Source organism: Garra rufa, chromosome 16, assembly GCF_049309525.1.
Source record: "Garra rufa chromosome 16, GarRuf1.0, whole genome shotgun sequence".
Lineage (NCBI taxonomy): Eukaryota > Metazoa > Chordata > Actinopteri > Cypriniformes > Cyprinidae > Garra > Garra rufa.
The window spans coordinates 32,158,587-32,181,003 of record NC_133376.1 but is presented as its reverse complement, the minus strand read 5'-3'; the positions used below and the strand labels follow the sequence as shown (position 1 = coordinate 32,181,003).

General features: G+C 34.8%; 2 protein-coding genes across 13 annotated transcripts in view; one reads left to right on the top strand and one right to left on the bottom strand.

The window, feature by feature from the left end:
- Positions 1–1,785: 1,785 nt before the first annotated feature.
- Positions 1,786–19,588, top strand: tex11 (testis expressed 11). The gene is made up of 29 exons (XM_073820531.1): positions 1,786–1,813; positions 2,022–2,137; positions 3,106–3,190; positions 3,386–3,465; positions 3,619–3,699; positions 4,357–4,476; positions 4,655–4,735; positions 4,862–4,947; positions 5,218–5,275; positions 6,429–6,524; positions 6,643–6,724; positions 6,800–6,878; positions 6,960–7,111; positions 7,207–7,292; positions 7,921–8,058; positions 8,142–8,244; positions 9,618–9,742; positions 9,889–9,974; positions 10,071–10,124; positions 10,206–10,246; positions 10,345–10,431; positions 10,541–10,611; positions 10,738–10,854; positions 13,664–13,736; positions 13,854–14,003; positions 15,036–15,144; positions 15,254–15,374; positions 17,434–17,601; positions 17,953–19,588. The coding sequence occupies exons 1-29, from the start codon at positions 1,786–1,788 to the stop codon at positions 18,022–18,024; spliced, it is 2,745 nt and encodes a 914-aa protein (XP_073676632.1). The 3' UTR covers positions 18,025–19,588.
- Positions 19,589–19,729: 141 nt separating this feature from the next.
- dlg3 (discs, large homolog 3 (Drosophila)) overlaps positions 19,730–22,417 on the bottom strand; it is a 161,196-nt gene continuing 158,508 nt past the window's right edge. For all 12 annotated transcript variants that reach the window (XM_073820520.1, XM_073820519.1, XM_073820523.1 and 9 more), the window contains 4 exons: positions 22,204–22,376; positions 21,958–22,067; positions 21,176–21,267; positions 19,730–21,065 (listed from right to left, as the gene is read on the bottom strand). In XM_073820520.1, the coding sequence (XP_073676621.1) occupies positions 20,959–21,065; positions 21,176–21,267; positions 21,958–22,067; positions 22,204–22,376 (482 nt within the window). In that variant the 3' untranslated portion in view covers positions 19,730–20,958. The remainder of the gene's footprint in view (positions 21,066–21,175; positions 21,268–21,957; positions 22,068–22,203; positions 22,377–22,417) is intronic.

The following is a 22,417-nucleotide window of genomic DNA, read 5'->3' as shown; positions in this document are numbered from 1 at the left end:
AATAATTACATTTTTTAAATAAATAAATTACTTTATTGTTGAAGCAATGATTTGTTTTACCGCGGCAATAAATTTGCTTAAATTTGAATTGGAAATAAGTGACCCTGCACCACAAAACCAGTCTTAAGTAGCATAGATACACTATATTGCTACAATATCTTTATGGAACATGGTCTTTACTTAATATCCAATGATTTTTAGCATGAAAGAAAAATTGATCATTTTGACCCATACAATGTATTTTTGGCTATTGCTACAAATATACACTATATTGCCAAAAGTATTGGGACACCCCGTTCTAATGAACAGGTTTAACTACTTTAGTAATTTCCATGAGTATAAATCTTAATGTTTAAGCATATAATGATATTCTAGGGTATTGTGTGCTTCTAATTTTATAGCAGCAGCCTGGACAGGACCCTTTCTATTCTAACTTGACATTGCCTTTGTGTATAAAGCAAGGTTCAAATAGAAATGATTGATTCAGTCAATGTGGAAGAACTTGACTGGTCTGCATAAAGGTAAATACTAATCCCAGCTAAACACCTCTGATGTGACTTTAAATGCAGACCTTGAGCCAAAAACTCATCACCAAACACCATTGACTTGTACATATGGATACAGTCAAGGTTCATAGAGAAATTATTTATTCAGTGATACATACACTATGGACAAAAATATTGGGACACCCCCTTCTCTATAACAGAAAAGGGCACTTCCAAAACTGTATTTCCATCTCTGTTGCACCAGTTTTTGAAGTGTCTAAAATAACTGTACCAATATGCACAAGTCAATGGTGTTTGGTGATGAGTTTTTGGCTCAAGGTCTGCATTTAAAGTCACATCAGAGGTGTTTAGCTGGGATTAGGATTTACCTTTATGCAGACCAGTCAAGTTCTTCCACATTGACTGAATCAATCATTTCTATTTGAACCTTGCTTTATACACAGAGGCATTGTCATGTTGGAATAGAGAAGGCTTGTGTCCAAACTGTTGCTATAAAAAACAGAAGCACACAATTCCCTAGAAAATTATTATTTGCTTGAACATTAAGATTTGTACTCATGGAAATTACTAAAGTAGTTAAACCTGTTTATTAGAACGGGATGTGCCAATACTTTTGGCAATATAGTATATATTTGTAACAATAGCCAAAATACATTGTATAGGTCAAACTTATTGATTTTTCTTTCATGCCAAAAATCATTAGGATATTAAGTAAAGATAATGTTCCATGAAAATATTGTGTTAATTTCCTACTGTAATTTTTTCTTAAATGCCAAAATTCATTAGGTTATTAAGTAATGTTTTGTGCAGTTTCTAACCATAAATATATCAAAACGTAATTTTGATTAGTAATATGCATTGCTAATAACTTTAAAGATGATTTTCTCAATATTTCGATTTTTTGCACTCTCAGATTCAAATAGCTTGTATCTCAGCCAAATATTATCCTATCCTAACAAACAATGGAAAGCTTATTTATTCAGCTTTCAGATGATGTATAAATGTAAATGTACAAAAATGAACCGTTATGGCTGGTTTTGTGGTCCAGTGTTACATTTGTGAGGGAGCTGTGAATGAGAGTACCATAGGTAAATAAACGCGTGTGAGAGACACCATCTTGTGGCTACACAAGACAAGCGCGTCCCCGTGAGTGGTCTTGGCGGTGGACGGTCGTGAGGGGTCGTGTTTCTGTCACAGAAAATACTGACAAAAATATATTAGATCGTTTTAAATTACATTACTCGACTTCTGTATCAAAATACACAAGGCTGGGCGTAAAATGGAGCAGTTTGTTGTCGATGTAAAAGGTAATAATCTATTTTGTGGTAATAGGAAAATCTGTGGTAACGTTAGTTAGCGTAGTCAGTGATTAGCTATTACGCACATTTATAAAACAATCGATCTCTTATGGATATTATTAATAATTTTAGTTTATTTGTTTTAATTATTTCAGCTTACCTTGTCATGAGGTGATTTAGCACCGTACATGAAGCTGTTTTGTGTTATCATTCACAGACCTGTCAGAGAAACTCCTCCACAGAGAGATCAATTCAGATTTGGATGAAGTGATTGAAACTCTCTTCAAAGCGATTTCAGCTCTAGATGGAGCAACAAAACTACAGGATTCACAGGTGTGCAATGACCACCTCAGTTGAAATCTACGGAAGCCACAAGAGATCATGTGTTATTTTATTTATTTATTTATTTTTGTCTTGTTTTGTTGCCAGCAGGTCTTTTTCTCGTATTTTCTCGTTACCTTGACATAACTTATAATGTATATAATATCTATATATCTATATACACTACCAGTGAAAAGTTTTTTTTTCTCTTCTGCTCACTAAGCCTGCATTTATTTGATCCAAAATACAGCAAAAGCAGTAATATTGTTAAATATAATATTTTTGCTATTTAAAATAGCTGCTTTCTATTTTAATATATTTTAAAATGTAATTTATTCCTGTGATCAAAGCTTATTTTTCAGCATCATTACTCCAGTCTTCAGTATCACATCTATTTATCTAAGAAAATCTAGAAAGTAATGCTTTTTTTAGTAAGGATGTTTTAAATTTATCAAAAGTTATGATAAAGACATTTATAATGTTACAAAAGATTTCTATTTCAGATAAATGCTGTTCTTCTGAACTTTCTATTCATCAAAGAAGCCTGAAAAAATTATGCTCAGCTGTTTTTAACATAACATTAATAATAATAAATGTCTTTAGAGCAGCAAATCAGGATATTAGAATGATTTCTGAAGGAGCATGTGACTGGAGTAATGATGCTAAAAATTTAGCTTTGAAATCAGAGAAATAAATTACATTTAAAAAAATATTCAAAAAGAAAACATTATTTTAAATAATAAAAATATTTCTGAATATTTCTGTTGTTGCTGTACTTTTGATTAAATAAATTCAGGCTTGGTGAGCAGAAGAGACTTCTTTAAAAAACATTACAAATCTTACTGTTCAAAAACTTTTGACTGGTAGTGTGTATATATATATATATATATATATATATATATATATATATATATATATATATATATAATTATTGTAATTATGGTAAATCTTTAATAAATATTGTAACTGTATTTTTGTAGTTGGAGGAGATTGCCGTACAGCTGTGGAACTGGGCTGTGACCAAACGTGGTGGATCAACTATTACAGAAGAGCAAAAGGCCAAAGGTCTTAGTAATTTCTTCTGTGTGTCTATTATTGTATCTGTCAATCAATCTGTCTATCTGTCTGTTTTCTTTCATATAGATAGTTTTTTTTCCTGTACCAACAAAAGAAAGTTTAAAAGTCTATCTCCAGATGTTTGCACTGATGTCAATTCTTTAATAAACTACAAATTTGTTTAACTCCCTGCACATGTTTTAGTACGTCATGTGGCATGCAGACTCCTGTATTTATGCGGGCCTGAGAACCCATCAGAGAATATTGTTCGCAAGCAGATACTGGTTTGTGAAATCATTTTTTGCTTACTATTTCCAGCAGTTTAGCAACTATTAAGCTTGTCCAACAGTAGATTTGTTCATTTCTATCTTTTCCCACTGTTTCTGGCATATTTTATTCCTGTGTATATAACTGTAACTCTAAAATGTCTTTCTCAGATGGCAAGTAAAACGGGAAGAACGTGGCTTGATTGTAAACAACCCAAAGCTGCTGATGTTTTTTTGAGCCTTGCTGTCAATGTACGTAATGTATGAATGCAATCGCACTATTAAGACAAAAAAAATTGCATGTACACCACCAGTCAAAAGTTTTTGAACAGTAAGCTTTTTTGTAACAACTTTTTTTGTAAGTAACAGCAGAAAAAAACGCAAATTTTAAATATTGTTACTATTTAAAATAACTGTTTTCTATTTGAATATATATTTAAATATATTCCTGTGATCAAAGCTAAATTTTCAGCATTACACCAATCTTCAGTGTCACATATTGTATATCATTCTAATATGCTAATTTGCTGTTCAAAAAGCATTTATTATTATTATTATTATCATCAATATTTAAAACACTTGAGTACATTTTTGAAATCACAGAAATTAATTACATTTTAAAATATATTCGAATGAAAAACATTTTATTAGTAAAAATATTTCAGAATTGTACTGCTTTTGCTGTACTTTGGATCAAATAAATGCAGGCTTGGTGAGCAGAAGAGACTTCATTACAAACATTAAAAATCATACTGTTCAAAAACTTTTGACTCGTAGTGTATGCAAAAAGAAATTATAATAAAATATGTTACACATGCAGCCACTGGATTTTGCAACACTGAAAATACCCATTATTATTCTCATTAGTGACTCTGAGAATGAGAAACTAAGAATATGTTACTTTCACAGAGCCTGGAGACTCTTTACAGCAGACTCACCTCCAATGGAGACTGTGCAGAAGATATAAACACACCAAAGGGAGATATAGAGAAAGACTTGCTGCGGGTTTTGTCTTATCAAGCTGAATCTGTGAGCAGAGATTGCTTAGCATGTCCATTGACTATAAAGCTTAAAATTAATGTCTGAATGATAAGATGTGCATATTTAATGTGTATATTTATTGAGATTATTGCAATTTTTTATATTTTACACAAAATTGTTTACTTTGTAGGTTTTTTTTCCTGAATATTTTCTGTTGTTTCAATAGGCAGTTTCTCAAGGGCAACATCAAGAGGCAGTGTCATGCATACAGCGATGTAAAGAAATGCTTCTGCGTCTCCCCAAAGAGGTGATCAAACTGTTGCTGTCAGCGTGTCAAGTGGTGCTTTTGTTTTATTCTGATTTGAAAGAGAGATTTAGAAAATACAAACTATAAAAAGGAAATGAAAACACTCTTTTGTGAAATTTCCTTTAGACTGGCTATCTCTCTCTCCTCTGTTACAACTTTGGGATCGACACTTCCAGCCAGGGAAAGCATGAAGAGAGCACATTTTGGCTAAGGTAGTGATCTCTGTAATAAACATTATTGTTCAAAAGCTTGGGGTCAGTAAGAAGTCTCTTATTCTCACCAAGCCTGCATTTATTTGGTCAAAAATACAGTAAAAACAGTAACACTGTAAAATATGATTGCAATTTAAAATAATTGTTTTGTATTTTAATATATTTGAATTTTTTTATAAAACTTTTGTAATACAACAATATAATTAGTAATGCTATAATTAAGTATTTATTTACACTATTCCTTACATATATTCTTTTTCTGCATTTCAGCCAAAGTTATGATATAGGCAAGATGAACGTGAAGTACTCACCAGGATCAGAGATGCAAGTAAGAAATATTAGTCAAAATTGAAATGTAGTCAAATATTAAAATATTAGTCAATTGAAATATTAGTCAAAATTGAAATTTACAGCTAGATATACAGCAGGGTACTTCATTAGACCACTAATAAACATTTCTCCAGTCAAAAGTTTTTGAACATTTCATATTTTTAAAGTAGTCTCTTCTGCTCACCAAGCCTGCATTCATTTGATACGGCAAAAATAGTAAAATTCTGAAATATTTTTTTACTATTTAAAAGAACTGTTTTCTATTGGAATATATTTAAAAATGTAATTTATTCCTGATTTCAATGAATTTTGAATTTTTAGCATCATTACTCCAGTCACATGATCCTTCAGAAATTATTCTAATATTCTGATTTGCTGCTCAAGAAAAATTATTATTATTATGTTGAAAACAGCAAAGTAGATTTTTGATGAATAAAAAAGTTTAGAAGAACAGCATTTATCTGACAATCCTTTGTAACATTGTAAATATCTTTATAATCACTTTTGATCAATTTAAAGCAGCCTTGCTAAATAAAAGTATTAATTTCTATATTTTCTTTCCCCTCAAAAAAGCTTATAAATGGTATAGTGTATAATGTTACAAAAGCTTTTTATTTCAGATAAATGCTGATATTTTGATATTATTGTTCTGACACTGAAAAAAAATGTATTGTTTTAAATATTGATAATAATATTAACAATAATAAATGTTTTTGAGAAACAAATCAGAATATTAAAATGATTTCTGAAAAGGATCATGTGACTGGAGTAATTATGCTGAAAATTTAGCTTTGATCACAGCAATAAATTACATTTTAAAATATATTCAAATAGAAAATAGTTATTTTAAATACTAAACATTTTTCAACATTTTACTGTTTCTGCTGTATTTTGAATTAAATAAATGCAGGCTTGGTGAGCAGAAGAGACTTCTTTAAAAAACAAAAAATCTAAAACTTTTAACTGGTGGTATATATCATCAGCATAATGAATATAGTGAAAAGGTAATTGAACTTATTCACAAACAATTTAATGTCATGAAGTCCAAATCCTACAACTTTCTATGTTTGAATTGAATTTCAGATTTTTTTATGTGGTTTTAGACTTTTTTAGACCTGAATGCATTGTAATCTTACCTCTCATTCCTCCAGGCCAAAGTTTTGAGGCTACTTGCTAAAGTTTATTTGGAGTGGGACTGTCAGAAGTACCTGGAGAAAGCTCTTCATGCTGTGAGCTTGGCTAATAAGGTAAAGCATTTCTAGTGCAACCAGCTCTTTCTCAAAGTAGACCATCAGATTGGGCTGTAGCACACACATTATGCTGTTTTTTTTTTTTACATTTGGCAATTTCATTGTTTCTTTTCAGGAGCATATGCAGTTATCAGGCCTCTATTTGAAGATCCATATCCTAGTTAAAAGCCAAAGCCCAGATGATGCAGTAAAATCCGGTGAGCCTAATATCTCTGCTGATTTCAGTTTGTTGATAGTATGTCCCATCTAAACATGTTCCTTTTTTACATCAGGGCTGTCAGAGCTAATAAACAGTGAGGTTTCTCTGGAAGTGTGCTTGAGCATTGTAAAACTGCTTGTGGAAGAGAACAGGTATATCTCTCGCTCAAAATATCTTGAATCTGTGGTTGAAAGGCCAGGCATGACAGAAACACTTACATGTTGTTGTTTCAGGGAGGTTCTAGCTTTTGACTTCCTGAAGAGGGTGTGTCAACACTTTGAGTCATCTCCTGACCTGGGATCTGCTCTGCTCATGCATATAGAGCTACTACTGCAGCGCGACAAAGAGCTGCTGGCCAAGCAGAAGATTGAGGATGCTATCACGGGTAATTTTCATTCAGTGTTAGTAACCATGAATGTATTTCATGTCATTACATGTAACAATTCATACTGAATTGTGCGTTCAATTATTGTTTTCTAGGACATTACACTGGAAAACATCTAGCACCACAGACTCTATCATCTCTCCACCTTCTTTTGTGGAGCAGAGCTTCCAAAAACTTTGAAGTACTACATCAGATTTATGTGTTTAAAATATACACTTCCCCCTCATTGGGCATAGCAGTTTGTTCACCTGTTTATTTATAATATATCCCATTTTCACCAAGGCTGCATTTGTTTGATCTAAAATACAGTTAAACCACTGATATTGTGAAATAAGATTACAGTTTAAAATAACTGTATTTTTATATATTTTCAAATATTACTCAACTCTTCAGCGTCACATGATCCTTCAGAAATTATTTTATTATGCTAATTTGCTGCTCAAGAAACATTTACATAATCAAAGTTAAAAACAGTTGTGCTGCTTAATATGTATGTGGAATACATTTTTCCTCAGGATTCCTTGATTTCTATTACTTGAAACAAAAATATTTTGCAGTAATATAAATATATTTGCTGTCACTTTTGGTCAATTTAATGCATCCTTGCTGAATAAAAATAAAAATTTCTTACAAATATATATACTTTCCTCTAAATTTTGACCAGTAGTGTGTATAAAGAGATTTCCCCCCACAATGTGTGGGAATGTTATTTTTTTCTTTATATAGTACAGTATGGTTCATGCACCATAAATCAAGTGGAGCTTGTTAGTTTGAGTTCAGACAGCTGTCATGTTTGCTGTCTTTTACAGGCCAAGAACTATTCTGAAGCACTGCAGTGGTATAACTACTCACTGAGCTTTTACAGAGCAGGTGAGTTGGATCATAACCTCGCTAAACTACATAGAAACAGATCCTCATGTTTCCTGCACCTGCAACAACTTGAGAAGGTAACATCTCATTACATGGACACAAGTTTTCATACATACATGTTTGTTATTAAAGTTGCCACATTGTTAAATTCTTGTTGAAGGCCAAAGAGGCTATAGAAGCGGCAGCAAGGATTGATCCAACCAACATTTGCACACAGTTCAACATCTACAAGATCGCTGTACTGGAGAACAATGCAGAAAAAGGTAAGGGAGAGTTCTGTAAAGTCACACAAGAATCTCAGGTGTCTCTGTAAAATAACCAGGGTTCAAATCATCATGCAAAATCTAGAAATATAAAGGAGTTTCCACAAATGCCTGGAAGAGTCATGGAAATTAAGGTTTTCGAGAATTTTTCATAGTGGACTTCAGTGGTGGCCAACGGGTTGAAGGTCCAAATTTCGGTTTCAATGCAGCTTTAAAGGGCTCTAGCGAAATGATTGGTAATTTTGAAGAAAAATATAAATGTATATACTTTTTAACCACAAATGCTCACCTAGCATGTGACATACACAGAAGTACCAACCCAGTGTTTACAAAGTGAATGTACAAAGAAAGTCAAACGGTCTTTACAAAAAAAAGTTAAACAATGATTTTGGATCATTTCAGAGTTTTTTGCTCTACCCTACCTTGAACCGGAGTACACAGATGAAGAACTAACTGCGCATGACCAGGGCATCTTTGGCTGGGATTGTGTAGATCCCTTTGAGGCTACATTGAAACTGCAATTTGAACCTTCAACCCATTGGCTACCATTGAAGTCCATTCTTTTGAGAAAATTTCTGGAATGTTTTTCTCTAAATATTAATTTCTTTGCGAATGAGAAAAGAAAGACATGGACTTCTTGGATGATATGAGGGTTAGTAAATTATCAGGAAATTTCCATTCTGGAATTTAACTTTTTAATAGTAATGTACAAATGGGACAACTGACCCGACAAAACCAGTCAGATATTTATGCATCCTTTGAAAGCTTAATAATTAAGCTTTCCTCTGATATAGGACAGTATTTGGCAGAGATATAACTATTTGAAAATCTGGAATCTAATGGTGCATAAAAAAAAATCTACATTTTGAGAAAATCGCCATAAAGTTGTCCAAATGAAGTTCTTAGCAATGCATATTACTAACCAGAAATCAAGTTTTGATATATTTACAATAGGAAATTCACAAAATATCTTCATGGAACGTGATCTTTACTTAATATCCTAATGATTTTTGGCATTAAAGAAAAATCTATCATTTTGACCCATACTATTTATTTTTGGCTCTTGCTACAAATATGCTAGTATCTAGCAAAACGATGTGTCATTTTCCTTAATAAATTAATATTTATACACTTTTTAACCACAAATGCTCATCTTGTCTAGCTCTGCGATGCACATGCATATTCTGTGCACTCTAGTTCAAGACAGTTAGGTTATGTCAAAAAATTTCCATCTCATTTTCTCCTCCAACTTCAAAAACCTAAATCACTGTTTTGCCTTTTTTGGGAAATCAACCCCAGAATCACTATAAAATTATTTGAAAATACAGTGGATAAAAGCTAATAAGAATATTTGTCTTTAACATGATAATAAGCTGTCGTTGCTCTGAGAGAGATTGGCGCTCTGGCTCAGAATCCGGTCACCAGTGAGGACAGACTGCTGGTGACTGAAAACGTTGCCGCAAACCTCCTCAGCCTGGCTGCACAGATCGCCCTCGAGGTTGGCCACATTATAGCAGATACTTGTGACTTTTCTACCATTTATCCTATATATTTCAACACAATAATGCTAAGAGCAGTCACTGTGCCTTTTGGTTAGGTTAATAAATCACATTGTTGAAGTCATTCAGTGATTTTTCACCACAGCATGAACAGCAGGAAACAGCCATTAAAGCCCTAGAGAGTCTGTGTGAACACTCACAAGATGTTGCTCAAATCCTCTCTGCCTTGAGGTCAGTCACACATTTGCTTTGACCTTTGACCCTGAGCTTCAGGTCATAACGCTTATATCAGTAGCACAACTCATTTTTTATCTCTTTGTTTATCAGGTGTTTAGTACGACTTGGTCATTCAACAATGGAAATCACCAGTGATGAAAACGGGTTAGTAAATCAGTGTTGCGGAATTCTGACACGTCCAGCAAAAGCTATATCTCCTTTTCTTACAATCTGTTATTGAAACAGGAATGCCAACTTGGATATCCTCTTGTCGTATCTAAAGACAGGTATATTCAACCATGATTTTTCAATATACTTACATGTTTTAATCAGCCATGTTTTTCCACACTGATTCACTCTATGCATACTCTATCTGAATTCACAGCTCTTCAGAAATTATCACAAACCAGCCATATTTATGGCCACGGAGCACAGCAGCATTCAGAAGATGCCAGCTGGTTCAGGAGAGTTGGTACTTCATTCCTAAACCTCTATCTTTTGAAACATTTAAGTATTTGGTGGTTGTGTTTGATTGGTTGTGTTGTGTGTGTTGTGATGAGGTTGTCTTTTCTATCTGTCAGCGTGGAACGCAGCCCTGCAGTGTGAACACAGTCCTGTGAGAATGAGGGATTTTTTTCTTCTCTCCTTCCAGGTAAGTCAATGAACAGGCTAGTTGTGTAGGCTAGTTTATAATCATATTAATGCAAACCCACTTATACTGTAGCTGTAGTTAAGTGTAGTTAACATGAGACGTGTGATGTGTTGTCTGGCTGGGCAGCTTTCACAGCTGTGTGCCTCAGACCTAGGCGTGTTGATGGGGCAGAAGACGTGTCTGCTGATGGCTGTTGTTGCATCTCTGGAGATCTGCAGGAGCTCTGATCACACTGAGCAACAGGTGGATCACTCACTCGTTTTTAGCAGTTCATCACTTCCACATGATTAAACAATAACCAGTAGGCAAAAGGGGTTTTGCTTGCTTTTTAAAGACACGATGGAGCCTGAAGTATGAAACTTGACACTGTACAAATTCCTTTTTGCTTTCTTAAAGGATTAGTTTACTTCCAGAACAAAATTTTACAGACATGTACTCACCCCCTTGTCATCCAAGATGTTCATGTCTTTCTTTCTTCGGTGTAAAGAAATTATGTTTTTTGAGGAAAACATTTCAGGATTTCTCTCCATATAATGGATATGTATGGTGCCCCCAAGTTTAAACTTCCAAAATGCAGTTTAAATGCGTATAATGTGTAGTCTGTGTGATCCGGGTCAACACAATTAGGGTATGTCGAAAAACTCCAATCTCGTTTTCTTCCCTAATTTCATCCTACATCACTGCAGAAGTACCGATCCAGTGTTTACAAAGTGAACATACAAAGATGATCAAACGCCCTTTACAAAAAAAAAGGTAAAACAGCATTGTAGGATGATTTTGAAGTTGAAAACGAAAACAAGATGGGAGTTTTTTGACATACCCTAACTGTATTGATCCGGATTACACAGACTATGCATGCGCATTGCAGGAGAGAAATTCTGAAATGTTTTCCTCAAAAAACAATTTTTTTATGACTGAAGAAAAAAAGACATGAACATCTTGGATGACAAGGGGGTGAGTACACTACCTGTACATTTTTGTTCTGGAAGGTAACTAATTTACTATTTAACTATTTTATGTTGTTCCAAACCCATAACGTCTGTTTCACACCGCAAGAGTGAGCAGCGCATATTTTTTCCGTTTATCTCCGGAACACAACTTAAGACATTTTTGATGAAATCCGAGATGCAAAAAATGTATTCATGTAGCTTCATAAAATGACAGTTTAACCGCTTATAGTTAAATGGACTATTTAACAGTGTCCTTCCTTACTACCTTTTTGGGCCTTGAACGTGATAATTGCGTTGCTATGCAGAGTCAGAAAGTTCTCGAATTTCATTAAAAATATTTTTCCAGAGGTTGAACATTCTTAAAGTGATAGTTCACCCAAAAAGAAGATATTTTAAAGAATGTTGGTAACCATACAACTGCTGATAGCTATTGACTTCCATAAAAAAAATCCATACTATGGAACCTAGTGGCTATCTACAGCTGTTTCGTTACCAACATTCTTCAAAATATCTTCTTTGTGTTTAACAAAAAAAAAGAAGGTTTGGATGTCAGGTTAGGGTGAGTAAATGATGAAAAAAAAATTTGGGAAATTTTTGACTTTCTTAGTCATTTGGGATATACAGGACAGGAAAGAAAGTGAAAAAAGGATTATCAGTCAAAAAATGAATATAAAAATGCCAGTGCAGTTTTAACAATTTATTAATTTACATTATTTGTCCAGGCCTAGAAATCATACTTTTTAAATTAGGCAACATCATAAGTCCAGGGTTTCCTTGGTTCTTCAAAGAAAATAAAAAATATTTTTGAGGCGGTGAATTAAATTAAGAAATACCTTACTTATTGCCTTACTTAGCTTATTTTAATGCTTGTTTTTTTCCAATTTCAAATCATTTTTATGTCATATTGTGGCCCTCTTAGTTTGTTTAGGCCCTCTAGTGGCCCACTCTTCTGCTCACCAAGCTTTATTTGATCCAAAGTACAGCAAAAACATTAACATTTTAAAAATATTTTTACTTTTTAAAATAAATGTTTTCTATTTTAATATATTTTAAAATGTAGTTTATTCCTGGTATTTCAAAGCTGAATTTTTAGTATTACTCCAGTCACATGATCCAGAAATCTTTCTAATTTGCTGCACGAAAAAACATTTATTAATATTATTATGTTAAAAACAGCTGAGTAATTTTTTTTCAGGTTTCTTTGATGAATAGAAAGTTCAGAAGAACAGCATTTATCTGGAATAGAAATCTTTTGTAACATAAGAAATGTCTTTATCATCACTTTTGATCAATTTAAAGTATCCTTGCTGAAAAAATTTCTATCATATATTTTCCAAAAAAAAACTAAACTGACTCTAAGCTTTTGAATGGTATGGTGTATAATGTTACAAACGCTTTTTATTTCAGATAAATGCTGATCTTTGGATCTTTCTATTCATCAAAGAATCCTCAGAAGATTTACTCAACCATTTTAAATATTGATAATAATAATAATAATTATAATAATAATACATTTCTTGAACAGCAAATCAGCATATTAGAATGATTTCTGAAGGATCATGTGACACTGACGACTGGAGTAATAATACTGAAATTTTAGATTTGATCACAGGAATAAATTAAATTTTAAAATATATTCAAATAGAAAGCAGTTATTTCAAATAGTAAAAATCTTTCACTATATTACTGTTTTTGCTGTATTTCGGATCAAATAAATGCAGGCTTGGTGAGCAGAAGAGACTTTAAAACTTAAAAAAAAATTAAACTTTAAAAATTTTAAACTTTCAAAAAAAAATTAAAAATCTTAAAAAGACTGGTAGTGTATGTTTATTATTTGTAATTCTAACAACAAATAAAATGGCTCCTGATTATTTTAATACATTGACAACCCTTCATTTTGTTAAAGAAAACAAGCAGAAGTACGAAAGCAAATATCAAAGCACATGTAGGGGGTTTTCCAATATTGTTTTTGACAATGGGAGACCTTGGAGTTGGAACATTTTGAGAAACACTGCTCCACATTGTTTTCTGATCTCAGTTTTTCCTTGTTACCATGATTAACCAGCAGAGGGAGCAGTGTATAACATCTGCTGTGCTTTCAGACTGAGCTCCTGACCCAGACTCTAGAGCACATCCAGCTCTGTAAAGAGATCTGTACGACCATCAAAGCATCAGGTGTCACTTACTATTTTCATTCTTTAACAAATGTTGCATTCGGAATGCAGATTCAACCTGTTTGTCCAGTATGACAAGGATAGTAAGCATCTTTCTGGCCCATTGTTTTCTCATCAGGTACTTCCTCTAAAGACAAAACAGACACATTATTGCTGCTGTACGAATTTGAAGCCCGGGCCAAATTAAATGATCCAAAGCTTGAATCTGTGTTCGAATCCATTTTGGAACTGGATCAAGTTGAGACCAAACTGCTAGAAATAATCGCAGGTGAGCTTCTAGAACAGTAACACCCCACTTTAGATTGAAAACCTCTGTTCTAGGGGTTGCAAAATGAAATATACATTTTTATATATGTAATATTTACGACAGGTTTTTTTTACTTCTGCTCATAAATCCTGCATTTATTTGATCCAAAGTACAGCAAAAACAGTAACATTTTGAAATAATTTTACTATTTAAAATATCTGTTTTCTATTTGAATACATTTTCAAATGTAATTCCTGTGATTTCAAAGCTGTTTTTTTTGCATCATTACTTCAGTCACATGATCATTCAGAAATCATTCTAATATTCTGATTTACTGCTTAAAACACATTTATTATTATGTTGAAAACAGGATTTTTTTCAGGTTTCTTTGTAACATTATAAATGTCTTCATCATTACTTTGAATCAATTTAAAGCATCCTTGCTAAATAAAAGTATTAATTACCATAATAACTTTTTTGAGACTAAGCTTACTAGAAATAATTGCAGGTTAGCTTCAAGAACCATAACACCCTATTTTAAAGATGGAAATAATTTAATACATTTATGGATGGTTAAATTCTGACAGAATGTGTGTTTTTTTTTTTTTTTTGCATTAAATACAAAAAGATAGATACACAAATTGCCAGTAATTTCAAGTAAATGTGGTTATTTTGAACTTGTTCATTAAAAAATCCTGAAAAAATATTAGTTTCCATTAAATATTAAGAACCATGACTGTTCAACATTGATAGTACTGATTTTTGGCCACTAAATCAGCATATTAGAATGATTTCTAAAGGATCATGTGACACTAATAATAATGCTGAAAATTCAGAAATAAATTGCATTTTAATATATATTTGAATAAAAACAATTACTTAAAATTTTAATAATACTTTACAATATTTTTACTGACTTTTCATCAAATAAATGCATTCTTTTTAAGCATAAAACATAAAAAAAAAAAAAGATCTTACCAACCCCAAACTTAAAAATAGTAATGTATAAGATGATATTACAAGCTCTGATGCTCCTGTACTTTGTGTCTACAGTTCTGGCGATGGAACCACCGGCCCATTTCCCTGTTCTGTGCAAGAAAGCACTAAGGATCGCTTTGTCTCTGCACAGGAAACAGCCACAGGTCGACTTCACACGCTGCAGGTCAGACTAGTCAGGCATTAGATACTTACACGGTGATAACAAAAGACACCAAATGGTTCCTCATATGACACATACCTTACATATGCGTGTGTGTGTGTGTGTGTCACAGTAACTGTTTACACAGCCTGATTCAGCTGACCCTGCCGAGCGGTGTGTCCGAGGTGCAGCCCTGTGTGTTGGAGGAAGCGTGGGGCTACTATGAGGAAGCTCTTTCCATCATAGCAACCGCAGTGAGTTGGTTAGGGTGACTCAGCAGCCGTCACACACGACCCGCTGCAGCTCAGCCCCGCAATTATCCCCATCTTTGAAAGAATCTCCTGTTTCTGTCAATGGGCTTTTAGTTATGCCTCACTTAGCAGATGCTCCATTCACCAGCTTCTTCCTGCCAATTTGGATGCTAATTTGAAAATCTCGCCCGCGTCCTTTATCTCCAACTAGCATTGCAGAAAACTTCATCAGGGTGTTATTCCAAATTCGTGACCTTCATGATACCATTGACACACTCTAAAAATGCTGGGTTATTTTTTGAACCCAAATGCTGGGTTCAGCCTGTTGGGTTGTGTTTAATATTTTTACCCAGGTGCTGGGTAGTTTTTCTGCACTCTAATAATGCTTGGTTATTTATAAAAGCCTGTTTCCACCACTGAATTAAAAATAAAAAAAGGTTATTGCGACTTTTATTTAATTCTGACTTTTTTCTCAGAACTGCATGATACAAACTCACAATTCTAACTTTTGTTCTCAGAATCGCATGATAAAAACTCACAAATCTGACTTTTTTTTTTCTCAGAATTGTGAAATATAAACTTGCAGTTGCAAGTTATAAAGTCAGAATTATGAGATATAAACTCACAATTGTGAGAAAAAAGTCAGAATTGTGACTTAATATCTTGCAATTCTGAAAAATAAAGTCGCAATTGCATGATACAAACTCAGAATTGCAAGAAAAAAAGTCAGAATTGTGAGTATATATTGCAGTTCTGAGAAATAGTCACAATTGCGTGATATAAACTCGTAATTGCAAGAAAAAAGTCAAAATTGTGAGATAAAAAGTCGCAGTTGTGAGTTATAAAGTCAGAACTGAAACAGAGCTTTTCGAAATTGGATGATTCAAATCAAATAATTTTGATACTTTTAAATGTTACACTTTTTATTATTTCTAAATTGATTGTTAAATGCAATTTAACATTGCATTAATGTTGCCAAGATTCTTGACCTGGAAATCCTGGTTCAGTTTGGCCAAACACAAACGCCTTTTGTTTCTCAGTTTATTTTGCACTCTTCTCCTTGATTTGTTGTAACTTTTGGCAGTCTGTAGTACTCCAATTGTTTTTCCCGGTCCAATTAGTACAGCCTAAAACATGACAATAATTGATCATTTTCAGCAGCAATAATTAGCAAAATATGCAAGTTATGTTCAGTTCAGTGGCATTGTTTACATTCAGTGGCCAATTGATATTGTAAACTATGCTGTATTTAACCAAATAAATTCAATGTGTCTTCAATTTTTGTCCATGAGTGTTCTTGCTATTGCCTCTATAATGTGATTTTTAATTTCCAGCCTATTTTAAGTAAACAATATGACTTTTAAACAATAGACTTACATTATTGAATTGACTTAAATTAAACAACCCAGCATGTTGGTTATAAACATTTATTACACGGCTCTTTGGAATGCTTGATTCTGATTGGTCAGTTGAGACATTTGCAGGTTCGTTCTTATCAAATAATCACCGCTCCAAAGTAATAACGCATAGCCGGTACTACTTGTATGTTTAAAATCCCTCCGTGCCAACAAAGATTACCGTTTGGCGCCATCTTGTGACAAACACTGGACAACCACATTTAACAATGGAAAATTTCGACATTAATCTATTTAAATTGTCTTTCTAACGTACATAGTTTGAATGTTAGTCACATGGTACTATATCGTTTCGCGGAAGGATAAAAATGTTAATTTAAAACAAATATGCCAATAAAAGATTTCAAATTCATATTCATGTCCAGTTTTCTTCCTTATGTGGCAAGTAGCCGTGTAATAAGCGGGATAATGTACAGACAGCCTGTAGTTATCGCGAAATAAGCCCCTTCAGTGTGATACAAGACCCTCCGCTTTGCGTCGGGTCCTGATCACACTGTCGGGGCTTATTTCTGCGATAACTACCGGCTGCCTGTACATTATCCCTTACTTAACCCAACTGGCTGGGCTAAAAAAAAATAACCCAGCATTTTTTGGAGTGTATAAAAATTAAACTTAAACATCTAATCCATTCCTCATTTCTCACACAGCCTGACGACTTTCCACAACTAGAGATCCTGTGGCTGCTGACCCGAGCGTGGAACGTGGGAATCCATCTCTACAGCCTAACACACTATCCCGAGGCCGAGAGGTGGTGCGGGCTGGGAATGAGCTTCCTGAAGCACCTGGGCTCCCTGCAGGACAGCTATCAGACTCAGGTAACGCTCCACAGCTGTCTGAGCGCTTGACTCAAGGTGGCGGATTTCATTTTCATGTTTCACATTCTCCCCGCCTCAAGTCAGGTGCGCAAGCTGCTTTTTCCGTCAGCTCCGTAGGAGGTTTAATTAGAGCAGCGGGGTTGGTTACAGCTATGTGGGTAGGTAGTTAAAGCAACATACAGTAGGGAGGTTCAGCTCAGCTAGTTTAAATGTGTCATTTGGCAAGAATCAATCCAGCATTCTGAGTTCCAGGAATTCACAAGATATTCATTAAAAACATTTTGTTCATGTTGTTTGCTAGGAGAAAACGTGGCAAGGTGTGAATAAAATACATGAAATGTGTCTCCCCAGATGGTGGGTCTGTACAGTGAGGTGTTGGACAGGCTGGATAAAGCAAAGAAGAATCTCATTATTGAGGAATGAACGATGGCGGCCGCTTCAGTCGCAGATGGAGGTCTCAGGTTTGACGGCACGTGTTTAATATGTAGTGTGAATTGCTGTCCGTGTTTTCGAGAAGGCTTATGAAATGCTTCAAAAAATAGAACGTCTTGTTTTTAATCTGAAAGGTTTTTGGCAGTATTAATTTTATTACCTGTCATCCGCTTATCCGTTAAGAGCGTTTGTCGGATTGACTAGTTCGAAACATCTGCATTGCGATACAAAACAAATAAAAATGCATGCATTGAAATCGTAACAGAGTCACATAGTTTATTTCCAAACAAATAAACTCTTGTCCAGTCCAAAAAAAGGAAAGAAAACAAAAACAAAACAAAAAGATATTAATAATAATAATAATAATCGGTAGGACTGTGTTCCCTCCTGACCAGGATATAAAAGAGCAGTTTTCCTTGTGTCCTGATGGGTTGTACCACCTGTAATCATGGGGAGGACACGACTGTACAATCAAAGGGTTCATATTGTTGCAAGCACTTACTGCACAGGTGTGCCGTCACATCAAAAATCAGAATCACTCAAAAAGACAAACCAGATTTAGACGCTCCCCATTTCACGTTTGTGACTTCCAGAGCAGACATTCTGGTTCTGATTCAATCCACTTCATTAGAAATATAATACAATGAGTCAAAATTCTTTGGGCTTCGCCAACATGGCCAACCGTTGTGAAAAGTCAGCCGCTTTCCACTCAGAGGACCAAATCTATGCTAAAATGAGTAATTTATGCTCCTGGTTTACTTTAGTATCACTCTATGGGTTGCTGTCTGTTTGTCTTTATATATATATATATATATTTATATTTATATATATTTTTACATTTGTTTTTCATCTATACACTCAGACAAGTTCCACAAGATATCACAAGTAGACAGGCCGTATTGTAGGGAAGCTTGTTCCCGACTCACTAAAAAAAAGTTCCGATAGGCAGCTGAAGATTTTTTTTTTGTTCTATAGAGAAATACCAACGTTACGGCACATTTGTATGGAAATTAATCTCAGAATAAATCCAAAGTTACTTACCTGACATTTGTGATTTATAAAACATGTTTGTCCCAGTTGTATCACACATGCATGAAGCACAAGTGAGGGGGGATATTTACACTTTACAGCTATCATACCCATTAAAACAGTCTGTAAGCAGTTTATAAATGGCTCTGTTCCCTTCGATTATTCCCTGAACTCTGGTTTTGACACAGGTATGACAGCTTGGCAGGTGATTGCACCTGTTTAGAAAATGCCTGCGGGGTGGGTGGGAAGAGAGCGGGCCCGAGAGCTTCCCTCGCTTTCTGCCGATCCAGACTTCTTAATACAGAAAGAGAGATCGAAGGAAGTACTGTACTTCGGTATCCCGTTCCAATCCTGTTCTCTCCAGGTGACCACAGACGTAGTGCTTACAAAGTGTTTCAAAAAAAAAAAAAAAAAGGACTAAATATTTAGAATACACAAGTATAATTTATCAGCATGTCTGGGTGTTCAGTTAGAGGAGAGAAATCATCCCTTTGAGTTCATACTCGCTCTATTCCATCACAATATCAAAAAAACAAAAACCCAAAAAAGTAGTAATCATCCATCAGATTCCTGAGCTCGCCAAGCTCGCCCCGGCACAAGGCTCAACACAGTGGAGTAAACATCAGCCCGGAAATAAAGGAGAAAAAAAATCGTTTAAAAGCTGTCATTACAAAGAACAGATTTAATCAAACCATCGTCGAGTTCTGGGGGGGGGAAACGGTCAATTTCAGGCTCCACTAACGCTTTAATATCAAGAAGGACATCCAATACAATTATTGTCTTGATTCTACCCGTTTTAAGGCTGCGCTCCAGGGCAGCTAACAGGACAGTACCTTGTTACCGTTCAGTCTGAAGAGAATATAGTCATGGAAGGCAGAGGAAGTGCAAGTGGGCTGTCTGCTTTTCAACAAGTCCAATGGCGGCCGAAATTGGATTTTGCTTAAGACCAAAAAAAAAAAGAAAAAGAAAACAAACAAAAAGAAAAAAGAGGAGATTTCACAGAGGTAAGACACTTAAGTCTATTGCACTCACAAGTTAGGCCTCCAATAGGATGACGGGAAAGAGCACGAACGTCGAGTCTCCCGCGAAGCACTGATAGGTTGACTATTATTTGAATACAGGAATTTTCCAGAAGCGTTTATTCGTCGTAAGGCAGTTTGGTGGTCTGCAGAGAGCCCAGTTACACCTCTCTACCCCCATCTGTAATACAGAGCAGCTAAAACCACAAGAAAGAAAGAACACAAAACCCAAAGACAAGAAAATGAAATCTAACAGCCCTCCAAGTAGACAATTCTAGTGAAGTGTAAAATGTGTACCGTAGCATTTCGTAGTAAAATCTCTCCGTAGGATTTTTATTTTCCGCGTGATTTCTCAGTAATATAAACGTATAGACTCGAACCCCGTTCTCCATTGTGTTCCATCTCCAATAAAGCGAGCTGGTTTGTTAGTACTGAAGAAGTTTATCCGTTATAAACAGGAGCAGTGACCGTACCATCAGCAGGTTTGAAGTGTATCTAGTCCTCGTAGAAAACCGCACGGCATCCTCGAATGTCTTTTTCCCCCCTTCGTGAACATATACAAGGTTCCTGCTCGTGCCACTGTTTCCAACTCCCCATTCTCGCTTTCTCCTCTTCAAGTCAAACACACGGGTTTCCCTTTTTTTGTTTTACATGACAAAAAATTTCTTTAGGAATGGCATTTCCAATCTTGAATGGAATTGCTGAGAAACTCATGCAGGGGTGTGCACAGTCACAGTAATGGTGAGAAGACGTCTTTTCAATTGAGGGTAACATAATGATGACACTAAAACTTGATATGAAACGTATCGGTGAAAGGGAAGGAAAGGTGTCGGGTGTAAGGGGGGTGGGTGGTCTTGGTCAGGTCGGGGCGGTGAGCTCAGAGCTTCTCTGCGGACGGGATCCAGATGTAAGGGCCTGACTGCTCCTCTATGATCAGCTTGATTTTATTATAGATCTCATCTAGTGAGTCACCCTGGACTATGGCTGTAAAGAGATGGAGAGAGCAACATGGTTAAACAATAACCGAGGGGCTGGAATAAAAGATTTCCGCTGGGTGCGGTAAGAGAAATCACAAGACACAAGGTGGGGGTTACCTGTGAAATACTCTCCGAACTCTTGTTCCAGCTTCATTGCCTTATCAAAGACTTTATTAGCTTGCTCATATGTCTGCCTCTTATTCAGCTCCCTGGTGAACACAAAGACATTGCATTTTCACATACCGCAGTTCAGAATGGTGACAAAGAAAACGTATAGTTATATGATGCATACAATTATGAGACAAAATGAAAATAACTACCATTCAAATGTTTGGTGTTGTGAGGATGTTTCTGTTTATCAAGGTTGTCTTTAATCAAAAACAGTAAAATTTGTAATTTTGAGAATTACAATTTCAAATAACGGTTTTTTATTTTAATATATTTGGAAATGGTCGTGTATAATGTTACAAAATGTTAAAAGCTTTTTATTTAACTGCTGATCTTTAGATCTTTCTATTTATCAAAGAATCCTGAAAAAGAATTGTACTAAACTGTTTTAAATATTGATCAAATTAATAATAAATGATGTTTCTTGAACAGCAAATCAGCATATGAGAATGATTTCTGAAGGATCATGTGACACTGAAGACTATGCTGAAAATGTAGCTTTGATCACAGGAATAAATCACATTTTAAAATATATCCAAATAGAAAGCAGTTATTTTAAATAGTAAAAATATTTGACAATATTACTGCTTTTGCTGTATTTTGGATCAAATAGTGTAACTATCAAATTTAACGTGTATTTGCTGGATCAAATATTTCTTATAAAAGAAAAAAAACATACTGGCACCACAGTTTTGAATAGTAGTGTATACATATAATTGATAAAATCTTACATTAGGGCCTCCACGGATTTTGGCTTGATGAAAATGGCGATTGGATAGAGCTGTGCTTGCTGCAGTCGCTTTATGGCGTTCCCAGACACATCCAGGATACAGTGTTTTCCCTACAAGAGGATTAAAGAAACCCTTTCATCCCGTGTCACACTTTCACTGCACACAGTAATTGCCATGGGGAAAATATTTAAGGATTAAACAGGAGGTTCAGATCCTCTGGCATGTTTACACTAGGGAGTCACTGACCCTTTCAGCCACTGCCCGAACAGACAGGATGCTGGTCCCGTACAGATTCTCATTGAACTGGCCGGCCTCGATAAATTTGTTGTCCTGAATGTCCTTCTCCATTTGCTCCCTTGAACCCACAAAGTGGTAGTCCTGTCCGTCCATCTCATTCTCTCGCCGGGGACGAGTTGTATCTGAGGAAACATGTATGTCTTGATTTTGTTTTACAAGTGCT